General features: G+C 31.5%; 1 protein-coding gene across 1 annotated transcript in view; it reads right to left on the reverse strand.

Moving 5' to 3' along the window:
- Nucleotides 1-15,968, reverse strand: part of LOC129219739 (exocyst complex component 5-like) — a 64,020-nt gene that overhangs the window by 21,540 nt on the left and 26,512 nt on the right. Inside the window, exons 6-10 of the mRNA XM_054854028.1 lie at nucleotides 15,159-15,203; nucleotides 14,814-14,954; nucleotides 11,655-11,731; nucleotides 6,040-6,246; nucleotides 969-1,128 (exon numbers count right to left, since the gene is read on the reverse strand). Coding sequence (XP_054710003.1) covers nucleotides 969-1,128; nucleotides 6,040-6,246; nucleotides 11,655-11,731; nucleotides 14,814-14,954; nucleotides 15,159-15,203 — 630 coding nt within the window. The remainder of the gene's footprint in view (nucleotides 1-968; nucleotides 1,129-6,039; nucleotides 6,247-11,654; nucleotides 11,732-14,813; nucleotides 14,955-15,158; nucleotides 15,204-15,968) is intronic.

Here is a 15,968-nt window from a genome sequence, read left to right on the forward strand (position 1 = left end):
AATAAGATGCTTGGGTTTATCAATAGATCTATTTCAAACAAATCTAAAGAAGTTCTTCTGCCCTTATATAGAAGTTTGGTAAGACCCCATTTGGAGTATGCTGTTCAGTTTTGGTCTCCTTATCTTAAGAAAGACATTAATGTATTGGAAAGGGTTCAAAGGCGGGCTACAAGGCTAATAAGTGGACTTTCCCACTTAGATTATGATTCCAGGTTTAGAAGGCTTAAAATGTACAGTCTTGAGCAAAGAAGAGACCGAGGGGACATGATTCAGCTGTTTAAATTTATTAAAACGAAAGATGTTACGGGGCTTAAGTTTAGCACTGAAAACAGGACAAGGGGTTATTGTTTTAAGCTATTTCAATCTCAGGCTAACATGGATATTAGGAAAAATTATTATTTTAGCAGGGTAGTGGAACCTTGGAACAGCTTACCGGAAGAAGTGGTAATGAGCAAGGGAGTAAACAGTTTTAAGAGGGCCATTGATCTTCACTGGGGATTGTATATTGACTAGGACCAGTCTAGATGGGCCCAGAGCCTGTTGCTGGTTGTCACTTTTGTATTTGTATTTCCTTATGTTGAAAAAGAAGTTCCTTGAAACCTTGCAGCATGTGTCTACAATCCATTACTAATTTGCTTTATCAACACTGAAGTAGAACTATCTCTATTTCACTTCTTTTTTTCTTTTCTTTTTTTAACAGATATTTTCAGCAGAATCCTTTTCCTATTATTAGAAAATACTTTAGATAAAAGGAGAAAATGCTTTATTATTTTAAAAGTAAACTGCATTAAATTTAAAAAATTCAAATTGTTTACACATATTAAATTTCCTCTATAAACTTTGAAAATACCTTACATGCATTAAATCACTAAAAAAGCATCTTACGGCATTTTAAGTACTATCACAGAAAAAATTAGACAGTAAGAGAAATTATTGAATGCAAGAAGATAAAAAAAACTTTAACATACCAACTGGCATCGATTAAAGGCTCTTTTACAATCTTGTAAAATATTCATAGCAACTTCTTCAGATAAAAATGTTTCACCACCATAATTATCAACAACAGGGCTTATTATGTTTGTTCTAGATCCTATTCTTGCCTGAATATCCCTCCGAAGGTCATGAATGCTAATGTAGATTTAAAGAATAAAAAAAGAAATTCTACACTGAAATATAACAAAAGAATTTGAACAATGTTTACAAAAACATTAATTTCAAAATACTTGAAATTAATGTTTTTGTAAACATTGTTCAAATTGTTGTTCCTTTAGTTGACATTAAAAACGCAATATCTGAATGTCTTAACACGCATTGGCAACGGACCTGGAATCTCGAAACACAAAATAAATTACAATCGATCCAGCCGTCGACTAAAGGTTTCAAATCATTACAACTTACCAGGAGAGAACAAGTTTTGTTAACTCGTCTTCGCATCGGCCATACCAGGTTCACCCATAAATACCTCTTATGCCGTGAACCAGCTCCAACTTGTATTAGATGTAACGTCAACCAGACAGTGTTGCATATCTTATGCAACTGCCCAAATTTTAACCAAATACGTTTTAAATATTTTAATAATTTTAATCCATCTCTGAAAGAGTTGCTGGGGGACCCACCCCATCCCAATATATACTCCTTCCTCCCGGAGATTGGCTTTCCCTTTTTAATTTAGTGGTTGTGTCGTCAAAATGTAATTTTATCCGTTTTTTTTTGTTACTGAAGGTTCTTTGACAACCTATTGTTTCAAACCCTTTCAAAAGTTTTTAATGTTTACAGGTTTTTTATTACTTGTTTTGAACTACTGTTGTTTATACCTTTCTCTCCAAAACATTTTTACTTTTATCATATCCTGATTTTTTATTTATGTATAAATTTTAAACTAAAAAATCGTTTGGCACAATATAGCTCTCAAGGGCTCTTGTGCCATTAAAAATAAATAAACCAACCAACCATCAAAATACTTGTCATAACTAGGCAACAGATAATTCAACTACATCAGAAATATAAGTAAAATGTTATTTTTGAAATGATGGTAAGTAACAAGACCAGGGTAAACCCATCGGCTAACATGCTGGATAGGTTAGTATAAAATGCTGTATTGTGCGAAAGTTACATGAGACATTTTTTTAAAAAAATTACATTCTAAAAACTAGTTAAATTTTCTTTCTTTCTTCTCCTTTTTTTTTTTTTTTGAAAAACATAACATTTTTTTAAATATAAAAGTAAGTATGATCAGTTGGAGTAAAATGCAACATAAGGTAGATGATATCAAACATAATTATCACACTTTATGGTAATTTTTGAAACTAAACTGCTGGTGAGTGAAGACTAACATATAGAATAGGTTCTAAGGGTTTACCGTGTTTCCAAACAATACAGGTATTTGGTGCACCAAAAAAGTGAGGAATCAAAGGAAGAGGTGGGAAGGGAGCAGGTTAAGTGGACAGAGCTCTTAAAGCTTTATTAGTTTAATAACCTTTGCTATAAAACTTGGAACACCGCCTCAAAATCGGGATAGATGGTCACAGGAGATTCCCTCTTTCTAATTCAAAGCTCCACCTTGGGTGATTCGTAGGACAGTTTGGACAAAATTTTCTTTACAGTTTCATTATATTCAAATTAGTAATGGCTAGAAGTTAAAAGTTTGTTGATCAAGTGAAAGTACTCAACTTGTGTGAGTTGTTAAGCAAAAAATCTTTTTCGAATTTCTTTTCAACCCGTTCGGGACGGCAGCCGGCAGATGATAGCGCTCTCTCAGGACGGCAGCTGTTACATGCAAACTGTGCATACAGGTCAGGGCAAAATTATCCCGCTAAGTCTAATACGCAATTTCGGAAACTACGCATTGTATAATCATGGATAAAATGTACTTAATGTAGAAATGAAACCATTTTTTAATGTATAATAAAATATATCATTATTTTAATCATAACAAAAAAATTTGATGAAAATAATTCATATTTAACAATAAAAATACAAAATATATTGTTTTTTACTATAACTAAAAGTACCAAAATCAAACAATATATTTTGTACTAAAGAAGAAAAATTATTTGTGCCTGATAATACGATATACTTGAAGAATATTGTAACAATTAATATTGCAAAGCTGCATGAAATATTTCAAAGCATGGAGCAATGCGCATTTCGCATTTTACGCTCACAGGTAGTGTTTTATTGTGCTGTGAGCAAACTACAAATCTCTGTCTAAGTTCTTTGCCTTCTTTTTCAGCGTATGATTTTGGAAAGTAACTACTGTATGAAGAACGCCAGTAATTTATAGTTCTTTCACTGTCGCCCAAAAAATCCATAGATGATGGATTGATTAGATCTTATGACATTAAAAATGATGTCGACGATGAAGATGAGTCTTAATTCGAGATATTTCCTCCTTGGAAAGACAACTTATTCACCATGGCTACACAAATGAATCTAAAAACCTCTTGCTAGAATATCTCCCATGAAATCTCATTTTTAAATTGAATTAAAACTAGAAACAACCATTTCAAAATGGGTATGAGTTTCCCTTTTCACTTGCTAGTACATGTATATATTTCCTTTTACCATATCCAATCCATTCGGACATCAGAGAGAGAAATGCTAATGTTTGAGACCAATTGTTTGAATGGAACATGGATAAGTAATGCCATCTGATAGTAAGCACTTTATTCTGAAACCAAAATGCAGAAGAGCGTTGCTCCAATTTTTGAATAGCATTCGTCGTAATGCAGATAAGCGTGATTTTGATAGGACGAGCAGCTGCCGCTGACGCAAACTTGGGTTGTTCGTCCCAAACAGGTTAAATTGGTATTTTTTAAAGGAAGTTTACCTGTCACTTGTGGGACACACATTTGGACATCTGCTTTAGAGTTCTTTATTCTAGCAATATATCCTTCAAATCTGTGTTAAATATATACTTTGCTTTTCTATTAATTTGTTTTTAGTGTTAGTTTCCAAAAGGAACAAATAGTACGCCATTCCAAAAAAATCAGACGTTTTGTCCCACACGTGACAATTCTATACTTCATATAAAAAGTAATATCTAAAAAATGTAACAAAGATTTCTTTCTCTTAGGAAACCATACACACACACGTGTGACCTCTTAGGCAAAAAGTTTTTGCTACCTGGTACATGTTTTAAAATTCAGTATAGATCTGTCATGTGCGAAACAAAATGTCTGCTTTTTTGCGGAGTGGCCCTTTATGAAATAATAACATGAGAAAAATATAATGTGCACACTTATTAATCCAATTCTTCTTTTTTTAAACATGAGAATCGATCAATTTTGTCATTTTTTGATCGATCATTAATTTTGAACTTGGCGCGGCAAAACCCTTTTACTTTGAAAAATGGGGGTGGGGGGAGCAGTACGAGCTGCCTATGCAATCAGTTTTGCAGGGATCATCATTGCTTGAAGATGAGAGTGAAATAAGTTGTTTTTTAAAGTTAAGGTATCTTACATTTTTCTCTCAAGCAGGTCTACAAATGTGAAGTAACTGTTTTCAAATAGTTTTACTTGTGACAAGAAAGGTTATGAAACACATTTATTAGTGAATTTCACCTTCTAGCTATTTTTGATGTGCAATTTCGATGTTTCCATTTACCTCTAAATACTGTAGTCTGGGTTGTATGAAAACAACTAAGTTTTACATTCTTTTTATTTTTATTTATTTATTTTTGAAGATCAGGGTTCATACTCTATTTGGATGAAAAAATTCCATGACTTTTTCAGGACTTTTTCATGACTTCATGAAAATTTTCATGATCTTGTTACATGAAGAGAATAGTACTACTTAATATCAAACTTGGGATTTTTTTTTTTTTTTGGAAATGAGCATTAGCAAAACTTTTATGTGAATGCCACTTCCTGATTGAAAAAATATCAGTGTACACCTAAAAAACTGAATTCTTATCTGTTTTCATCATATAAGTTTAAGTTAAAACTAAAGTGAATGATGCTTAAACATGGCGACTATTTTTTTGTTAAACAGGCAAAATGATAATGATTGGGGAAAAGGTTGAATGAATCATTACTAAGTTTCAATAAATTTGCTTCAAAAGTTGTCTTTTAATGTCAACTTGACAATTTTTTGGTTCTTTAATATAAAGCCACATTCTTTAGTAAATTCATGTTTCTAAACCAGATATTTATTTTAAAAAAAAAAAAACATTTCATAATAAAAAAAAATCTTTTGATTTAAATGTACTTGTTCACTTATTTGTACATTTTCAAATGCATATATAAATTGATAGGTTCAGAAATTCCAGAACATGTTTGAATAATGACACTGAACGTACCAGTGGGTCGCATGGATTAGTTTTGCGGGCCGTATATTGGACACTACTGTTTTTGAGCATTAAAATTCCCTGATTTCTGTGTTCTATCGCCTGACTAAAGATTGTCCAAAACCTTCAACAAATTGATATAAACTCTGATAAATCTTAAAATAAAGATTTAGGAGTGATGGAAACTAACTTGGATGCAATGTTTTTTGAGATCGTTCGATTTTCCAGTTTAAATAGCTTTCATGGTGCAATACTAAGTCACAAAAGATTTCTAATGCTTTTTTTTTACCTACTGTTACTTTTTTCCCAGAACATTTTTCCATGACTGAAAATAAATTTCCATGACTTAGACTGAAAATTTCAATTTTCCATGACTTTTCCAGGTCTGAAATTTGCTTATTTCTTTTCCATGACTTTCCAGGATTTCCATGACCCGTACGAACCCTGGAAGATAGAATTTTGATGCAAATTGCACTTTTTAGTGTGTGTATTTTACAGTAAATTCAGTGCACAAGTAAATTCAAAAGAAAAGGACAGAGCTAAAGTTGAAACTTTTTTTTTTTTTTTTTGTACATTAAATGTACCCTGGAACGTCTACCAATATTTTTTTATTGAATGCAAACATATTTTTGTACTAACTACAGTTATTAAAATTGATACTGAAAGTATGAAGAGTTAGTTTCCCTTTTCTATGATTTCTCTTTTAGCGACATCAATAAATAACATGAGCCTTTGAAAAAAATAGCACTTACCCTCCAAAGTGTATTTGCTTTTTCTGGTGGTTTTTAGAGTTGTAATACATATTTAATGTGCTTTCACATTTGTCTTTCAAACAACGAGATTCAATGGCAATGTAATTTTCTAAATACTTGGCAAATACATTTTTTGGTAATTTATTCAAAAGTGATGGATCAGTCCCAATTTTACAGGCTATTAAATCTTGATTAAGCTTCACAGTCCTAAAAGGTAATTTCAAAAAATATATATATGTTATTGCTAGATACTTCAAGCCAACATAGTTAAAATAAATAGAGAAATTAAAATTGCAAATAAAATTAAAATTGGTATCACATTACTTTAGTTGTAAATTAACAACCAAACAGCTTTACTCATTGAATTTGGTGATGCAGACAAAGCATGAACAGCAGAGTTAATAATTTGAAGTTTTTAACTGCATTTTGTACATAAAAATTTCAGATACACAACCATAATTTTACATTTAGTAGTCATTTTTACACCTAACTTTTGTTAAAGTTCCAGTTTGATAATCAAAACTTTATATCCAGTTTTCTTTTCTTTTTTTTTTTTTTTTTTTTTTTTTGTTTTTTGTATACAGCGGAATCCTCATTTTACGTTGTCTGTTTCATGCCTTATCTGCTTCTGACATCCATTTCTGCTGGTCCCTGAAAAACGCTACACTGATAATGTAAAAATATTCCGTATTTTACATTAACCTTTTTCAGAAAGTCCGCTAATTATGCTTTTCTACAAATGGATCAAAATAATTTTTCATAAACAAGACTCACACATACTCTTTGTTTTTAGATTTCTATTTTTTCAAGATAAATTTGTTCTACAAATGTTTGAAGCTGCTCTGGCATTCTATTTGTTCATTCTAATTGCCCTTTGTCTGTGAGAAGGATTTCCTCTGATTGTCCTTCCTTCCTTCTTGACAATTGAGGACAAATGCTGCTGACAAGATAATTTTTCAGGAGTTGGAGACAATCAGATTTACTACCAGTTTTGGATAATAATGATGAAAGTGACGAAGAAATAATTGAGAGCGTCCACACAGCTAGCTGATCAAGCAGTGCTAAGCATAAAAACTGTTAAAACTTTTTATTTAAGAATGACAATTAAGAAGGAAATTTGCAAAAAAATGTTAGTCGAGATCGTTTAATAAATAAAACTTTTCTAAAAACAATAAACAAGTAAAGATTACACTTTTCCCCCCTGTTACAAAGGTGACCACCTGGGGGGGGGGAGTCATGGTGCAGACTGTGCCATTGAAATTTTTAGAGGGGAAGTTGACAATTTTCATTTTGGGGGGCCCTTGCTTTTGGGGGGCTCCGCAAGATTGAGGCGGGTGCACCCTAGCCCTTAGGGGGGTGGGCACCCCTTCTCTACTATAAGAGTCAAGGCTTAAAGAATGTACTTAGACTTTTAACATGTTTTAGGTTTTCTTGATTGGAATTTATTTTATCACTGGTTCAAAAGATAATGCTAAATCAGGGCTTCATCTGTGCATATTCTTGTTTGCAAGTAAGATTCAAATCTATCTATATAAAAATGGAGTTTGGTAAATTTGTTCCCTAAGATCTCAGAAACTACCCGGCAGATTTGGCTGAAACTTTCACTGTTTGTTCTTTTTGGTACTGGGGAGGTTTGTACACCAGTTCGAAAAAAATCCGATTGATAATTCCTTTTTTATTCTAATTTGTCAAAGTTTTCGCATAAATGGCCAATATGACGGTGAAAAAATACGTGCACATATTAAAATTATGTGTTTATCTAAAGCGCTTATTTTTCTGCTGAAGATGGTATCTGTTAGAAAGTTCTAAGTTGTATGAAAAACGAGTTATCAGCTTTTTTTGCTCCATGTTCGAAGGCTTTCCTCAACCCAATTCATTATTTAGTGTATCATCTCAACTCCCAGTTCATAGTTAGAATTGTTGAATGTTTTTGTGTTTCGTCTGACTGTTTGAGGCTTTTCTCAAGTCAAATATTAAAGTAACGTTTTTCCCCCAAGATTGGCCAATAATAACTAGATTTGGTTGATTATTTTCCATTTAAACGGAACTTTAGTGTAATTAATGGTTTTTTTTATTATTTGTGCTGATTGGATTTTTTAATCATTATCCAATCTAACAGCAGAAACCTCGCCAAAATTTATGCAGAAAGATTTCAGTAGCGGATGCATTTGGCAGATTTTTCAACTGTCGCAGTTTTTGAAAGACTACGTAATAATGTTTGTCAGCTTTCACCATGTAAACAAAATATCGTCAATCAAAGAATCTTTAAAAACTTTTTTTTACTGTAAAATAATCCAGCAACTAAATTAGGCAAATCCATAAACAGCACAAAAACTTCCATTAATGTGACTTTGTGCACAAATTCAAACCACCGCCAAATTTTACTACTTATTTTGGAAACATTTCGGATGAAATTGTTTAGTGCCATTTTATGGTGACCAAAAGTATCTTAGCATATGGATAAGAGATCTTAGCAATATCTCTTTAACAAAAATTAGTAACGTACCGTTTTACAAAGTAAGGAGGAGGAGCATTATCCAAGGTATCCCAAAAGGATTCCCGCAAATTCGGTAACATTTTAAATCGCACCAAGAACCCACAATAATTGAAATTTTCCAAAATAACTAAAACAAGTTTAAGGAGATCACGGGAGCGCGGCTACATTTTTTTTTAACCGTTCGTTCTTCAATAGACATACAGAGAAGGTAAGACTCCATGTAAAAAAAAAAGTATTAACTGATAAATCTTTTTAAACATGTGAAGTTTAATTTCATGTTTCGGAAATTCTTCAAATTTGTATACGCCTAAATTTTGTGTTTTCGTTTCTAAATGAATACGATTTTGCTCTTTTTACTTATTGCTACTTTAGTTTTATGAGTAAGGGAGAAGCTAGATTTTAAATCACGTCAAAAAGGTGTGTTTTAAGTTCTTTCACTTAAAACAGAAAACAAATGCAAGTAACGATTGTTTCTCATAATTATTGCTAACCCAGGCAATGCCGAGTATTTTTGCTAGTATATTTATAATTTTTCATATTGATCGTTTTTTTTTTTTTTTTTGTGAATATAGAATAAAAACAGACCTTGAAGTTCACATGATTTTCATTCCTCTTGCACCTTTTCCTTTTTTATATTTATATCCTTTAGCCTCAATCAACAGGCTCTTGGCCCAGCTAGGCTGGTCCTAGCCAATTTATACATCCCCAATGAAGATGAAGAGCCCTCTCTTAGAACTATCTACCCCATTGCAAATAATAGCTGCTTTTGGTATTCAATTCCAATTGCCTACGATCCCGTTGAAGCAATAATATTTCCTTACTTCAAGATTAGCTTGAGATTTGGAAAGCTGAAAACAATAACCCCTGATTTTGCCATCTGTGCAGAAATTAAGCTCATAAACGTCAAAAATTTCTGTACATAAAAGCGCATGATATAAAAATTTGTAGAATTTATTTATGCAAACAGTGTTTATAACGTACAGTCACCCTGATAACTATACTTTGCAAACTTCTGTCTGTTAAGATCAGGAGACATTTCTTAAAATCAAATCGTTTATTGGGGATACTATGTAAAAAAACAGAAAATTGCATTGCTATGACCTTTGTAGCCGACACTAACATAACTGTATAATCATCTTAGAATACCAACACCACGTTTCCTTTGTGTGGGTCATATGCATAATTCGGAGTTTTTCAGTTTATGGTTAACAGTAACACCTATTACTTTAAATAAAGAAATGAAATGAAATTATTAAATTTAATTAAATATTATTAAATTAAAAGACTATGCAAATGTTCAATTTCAAACATAAATGTACGTATGAAAAATAAATAAGTTAAATAATTCTAACAAAATTTTAAGCCTGGAATCATAGTTTAAATTTGAAAGCCCATTTACTAACCTAGTAGCCCTCCTTTGAACCTTTTCCAATAAATTGATATCATTCTTAAGAAAAGGAGACCCAAACTGAACAGCATTTTCAAAATATGCTCTAACTAAACTTCAGTACAAAGATATTAGAACTTCTTTAGAATTTTGTGAAATAGATCTATTGATAAAACCCAACATTCTGTTGGCTTCGTTACTAACTACACTGCACTGCTGACTAAACATAAGGCCCTGACTGATTAAGACACCCATACCTACTAACATAGACGGCTAGTGCACTAAAAAAGTGAAGAACCAAAAGAAGCGTAAGGGTTAGGGGGTGTGGCCCCCAAAGCTGATTTTTTTTTTTTAATGAAATTGGCTATATTACGGGCTTTCAATATTACTGATTTAATAACTTCTAAAAAGGTGGAATATGGCATCAAAAATAGGGACGGATTGCCAATGCAGACTTTCCCCTTCCATTTTAAAGTTTCATTCTTGTGAAATAAGATGAGAAAAGTTCATTTATTTGGAACTTTCAGTTTTTATTTTCGTAAAATAAATCAATCCTCTCTATAAAAAATAACTTTTAAATCAATCATTATTTCTTAACTCTGAAAAGTGAGGGGGCAAGGCCCCTATACTTTTGAAAGAGAGGGGGCAGTTGCCCCCTTGCCCCTTAGTACAAGCTGACTTTGTCTACTAAATTTTTAAACTACTTTCAGCTTTTCTTTCTTTTCTTTTTCATTTACAGACCATACATATATATGCACAGGAATTAAATCAGGAATTGAAATTTTTGCTTTGAAAGAGTTTAACAATGGTCTCAAAGTGGAGACTTATGATGCTTTACATTACAGTAAACTCTTGATTATCCGTGGAATAGGATGGCAAGGTAAATGGGAGTAACCAAATTTGCAGTTAATCCACAAAGTAAATTAAAAAAAGATACTAGTGTATGTAACAACGTTAGAAAAATCAACGACACTCGCATACATTAAAACTGCAGCTAAAATGATAATCGTGTACAAAAAATGTATCTAAATGTTAAAAAAGGATTGCTCATAATTGCAAATGGCTTACACACATACGCCAGCGACTGGTGCAAACAAATTAACTGAAACAGGATTAACTGAAACACAACAAGCAAGTTTACATCAAAAGTTCTTAGGGAATAGGAATTTTTTCAAACAAGACTGGTCCGGTCATTCGATTACGCGCCTAAGTTGTGTAGATCTAAAAATCAGTAAGTAGTATAGATTTAAAACAGTAAGTAATATAGATTTAAAGCAGTAAGTAGTATAGATTTAAAACAGTAAGTAGTATAGATTTAAAGCAGTAAGTAGTATAGATTTAAAAATCAGGTTTCAAGCAATCGATTTTCGGTGACCATGAAAGATTTGATATTAGTGGAAGGAAGAAATTGGAATTTTTCTAGAAATAGATTTCTCACTTATTAAGTTAAAATGTGTGTATTCATCTGCATTCAGTTTAACTTAACAGTCCCCCCCCCCCCCCCCCCTTAAACGTTTGAAGGGCCGCAGATAATTTGCCTCTGAATAATCAGGAGTTTACTGAATTTTAATTCAAATCAACTCAATTCAATCTCGATTCATTTTTTTTTTCCTTTTGACCTGTGGTCACTTAAATTACAAGAGATCCATTAGAATGTGGCATTTATGTTGACCCAATAGTAAAACTAATAATTTTTGACAAAGAATATTATAAGGACATAGAAAAATGTACCTTGAATATAGTCTTTCAAACTTTTCTAAATATCTCTCTGGATCTCCACAGTCTGTTAACTCGTGTTTAATATGTTCCTGTTAAAATTATAACATTATTTTCAAAAATTCTAAAATCTCAAAAAATGAATGACTGGCTCTACATGTTTTTAATTAAAAAAGATTCGAAAAGAACATTAATTAGAAATACTTTTTAAAGAATCAGCTCTACATTTTAGAAATGGTTTTCCTCAAACACCAAATTAACAATAACTGAATAATGACATTTAACATAGAATGCATCAACTACAAAGCCTATTAGAAACTTTTTTTTTAAACATGAAGTGCAATAAAAATGTATGAAAAAATATTACTTCAATAATAAGTTTTGGCACTTCCTAGAACTACAAGTTTTCAAAAGTAAAATAACTATTTAATCAAAATACACATTTGAACAGTAATTATAATCTTTGGTATAAAACCATAATAACTTAGCTTTTGAAAATACAGCTGAACTCTCTTCATATTACCATTGTTAATACAAAGTTGCGGTTGAATTGAATGTTTTTAGTTACATTTGGTTTATTATTTAGCTATACTGAAAATTTCAAGCATAATACATGCAATAAATTAAAAGTTTTGCCTAAGATCAAAAAAAAAAAAAAAATGTTGACCTCTTCACTGAAAACTTTTATGATTGAATACTCTGAATTTGTTTTATAGAAATTAATAACAATTTTGTGTGACTGTAGAAAAATCAACTACGTACAAAGGAGAATAGGTTGAATATTTTTCAGGGGCGCCGACTTGCAAAAATTATTGAGGGGGCTAGACGTCACCGGTGGTCCTGGGGTTATGAACTCCCACGGCGCTCCCCCCCCCCCCCCCCCCCCCAACTTTTCCCAAAAAAAAGTTCAGATATTTTGAACCTTGAAAATGCCAATTTATATATTTTCTGGTGTATGTGATTTATACTAACAAACAATATGTGGCATGTCGTTTTCAAAGTCAATCTAAGAATTTGTATGCAAATTTTCTGGTTCAATTAGATCATGTCACTTATCTTCAGTGTGGGACATTTTTGCAGTTCTATTTTGGGGGAAGTCGTGCAGTTCCGTGGCTAGGCATTGCTATAAGGTGTAGGGCACTTGACTTGCATGGAAGGGCGCCTAAATACAGCCTAAATACCCAGCACCTAAATACCCAGTGCGCCTAAATACAAAAAAATATTGGGAGGGTGGGGGGCATGCCGCGGGGTTTAACCCCGGGAAATTTTCTAAATTGGAGATGGAGAAAGTAAGTTTTACAGTTTTTTAAGCATTTTAGAGTAATATATTATCAACATTAGAACCCCGAAAACTCTACTCTCGCTAACTCGACACATGTTTTGGCTTTGAAAAACGGAAAAAAAAAAACAAAAAAAAAAGGAAAAAGAAAACCCCACATGTACGGTGTTTTCGTAAAAAAATAGTTTAATTTATAGTATAATAATTTTGTTTTTAGACTATTACAGAATAGTGATTATATATAAATATGAAAAGATTGAAATTATATTTAAATAAACTATCATTAAAAAAAATAAAGCATAAGATATTGCTGTCGCACTTTGATTAATAAGTGAAATAGCTTTGAATAAGGCTCAGAGTTCATTAAATAAAAATAATATCCCACAGTTAATTTGTTTAATAAAGTAAACAAGTATGTAAATAGCGGGTTTTTATAGAGTCTTATACCCTAAAAATATTTAAGTATTTGAAAATAACTAATGCAGTACTATAGTAATACGGTAATAAAATAATACTAATATTTCGAAATTTTGAATCTAACATTCTGTATGTAGTTAATTCTCTATTACAGAGATTTTTAAACTTGCTTTAAATACCAATATTAGGGCTGTCTTTAGAAAGGTGCGAATGTCGACCGCCTGACTAGATTACTGAATTTGAAGTCGTTGACCTCTGATCGAATATCCAATTCATCAAAAATATCTCGGTGGTTATGAAAGTTGTTCAATCGCATCCCATTGTTGATCGGACAGACTATCCGCAGGTTCGCACACTGGGACAAATTTAAGCGCTCGCAGCACCGTAACACTATCATTATTCACACCACTCGTTTTCAGTTAACCTGCTTTTAACCATAAAAATTATTTGTTGTAACTCATTGCTGAATGTATTTTACAAGGTACTTCAAACAAGGAAAGATTACTATCTTCAAACAAGGAAAATAAAAAATATTGAGACAAATTTGTGAGTTTAGAAAGCATTAAATAACTAATAATTTTCTTAAATTATTGGGGGGGCTCTGCCCCCTCAAAATTTTTTTTGAGGGGGCTTGGGCCCCCTCAGGCCCCATGGAGTCGGCGCCACTGATATTTTTGTACAAGAAATAAAGTCCTTGCACTTGTAAACTGCATACACTTCCTTGGGGGGGGAGGGGGAGAAAACTATATGTCTTTCACCTATCTTTCCATTGTTGGTTATCATTTTCTTTTTTGAAAAACGGTAAATTTAAAAAAATGACTAAACTATTTCTGAATGTACCAGTAACTAGACTAGCGCATTTGCATTTTTTGGTAATAGTAAACTGTTTCTTTCTTTCTTTCTTTTTTTTTTTTTTTTGGTAATGATAAACTTTTTATTTTATATTTGGTAATATTAAATAGTAGTGATTTTTTTAAATAAAGAAAATATGCAGTTATTTTTTTTTATTTCACTAGTTCATGGTTAATTATGAATAACAGCCAATATGAGCTAATTGGTGAATTTTTGACATCTCATATAAGCCGAGTTCAGCTGTACATTTTCCTCGAATTGTTAAATTGAAGAACAAAAGTAGCACTAAAACTGTTACTTTTGTTCTTCAATTATCAATTTAAATTCAAACTCGTTATATATTGCAACTACATAAATACCTTTGATATAAAAATCAATGCAACCATCAAATCTGAATCAGTAAAATTTATCACTATAAACAGAAGAAGAAATTGTTAAACTAAATATCATTTTATTGAAACCACACTCATTACATTAATATTGTTGTTTCTTATGGCTAGTGGTAATAAAAAAAAAACTATTTGAAGGTTGAAAAGTATATTTATGTAAAAAAAAATAAATTAATAAAGGTCAGAAAGGATTGATATAATACTAATCAGTAGTAATTAAAACTATGAATTAGTTACCTGTAGCTTTTGATAAAATATGTTGAGAATATATTTTGACATAACTTGCTCAGGGTTTGCAAACACTTCCTGCATTACAGAAAGAGCTTCCACGCATGAAGGCACTATTCTAGTTAAAATATCACCACTAGATGGTAAACTCTAGAAATTTGAAACAAAAAAGAACATTAATTTAAAACAAATTAATTTATAATAGGGTAAATAAAAAGGCTTTGTTACTATCAGGTTATAACACACATTCCATTAATTTAATTTAATTGCTAACATCTTTCATAAGGTGTCAATTTATATCATGCTAAAAAAATCACCCAGAAAGTTAAAATATTAATAGAAAATACTTCATACCACTTGTCTTTCTTCAATAAAAGCATCGATACACTCAGAGTACCCCTAGGAGAAAAAAGAAATAAGTATGTAATCTTTTTTCCAAACATGACAAAAAGTGTTTGTAATTGTTAAAAATATGAGAAATTTCAGGATCCTAAACAGTTCTTACATTATGTTTTAGGTTACACAAATGTTTTTCTGCTAACACTTTTACATTGTATACATGAGACATAACTTAATGAGCCTGAAAAAGTACTTTGTGCTGGACATAACTTAATGAGCCTGAAAAAGTACTTTGTCTGGACATAACCTAATGAGCCTGAAAAAGTATTTTGAGCTGCCGGTTGACTATTTTGAATTTGGATTCCAAAAAGTAAATCTGAATCCATCTAAATCATTCAGATCTTAATTTGCTGTTGGAAATAATGATCAAAAGTGTTAAAGACTGATGGGAAAAGAAATATATAATGCATCTATTTGTAAATAAGGATTCAGTTTTTAATTTAGTATATAAAAACTGAAACGAAGAGAATATAAAACTTAAAGCTAAAAAGAGTGCAACAATTTAGGTAGTCAATAGCATGCAGGACACTTAGGCAGATAGGATGAAGCTATTTCATTTTCAGTAGACCTTACTATATATATATATATATATACAGGGTGTCCACCCTAAAAGTGGACCAATAGCTAATTCCTAAACTGTCAGTGATAAGCATATACACCATTTTTAAAAAAAATCTGTAAATTGTGCAAAACTTGAAACTCATGAAATTTTAGTCAAAAAATCAAATTTTGAAAAAGTTACAAAATTTAACTTTTTTTAGTCTC

Source organism: Uloborus diversus, chromosome 4, assembly GCF_026930045.1.
Source record: "Uloborus diversus isolate 005 chromosome 4, Udiv.v.3.1, whole genome shotgun sequence".
Lineage (NCBI taxonomy): Eukaryota > Metazoa > Arthropoda > Arachnida > Araneae > Uloboridae > Uloborus > Uloborus diversus.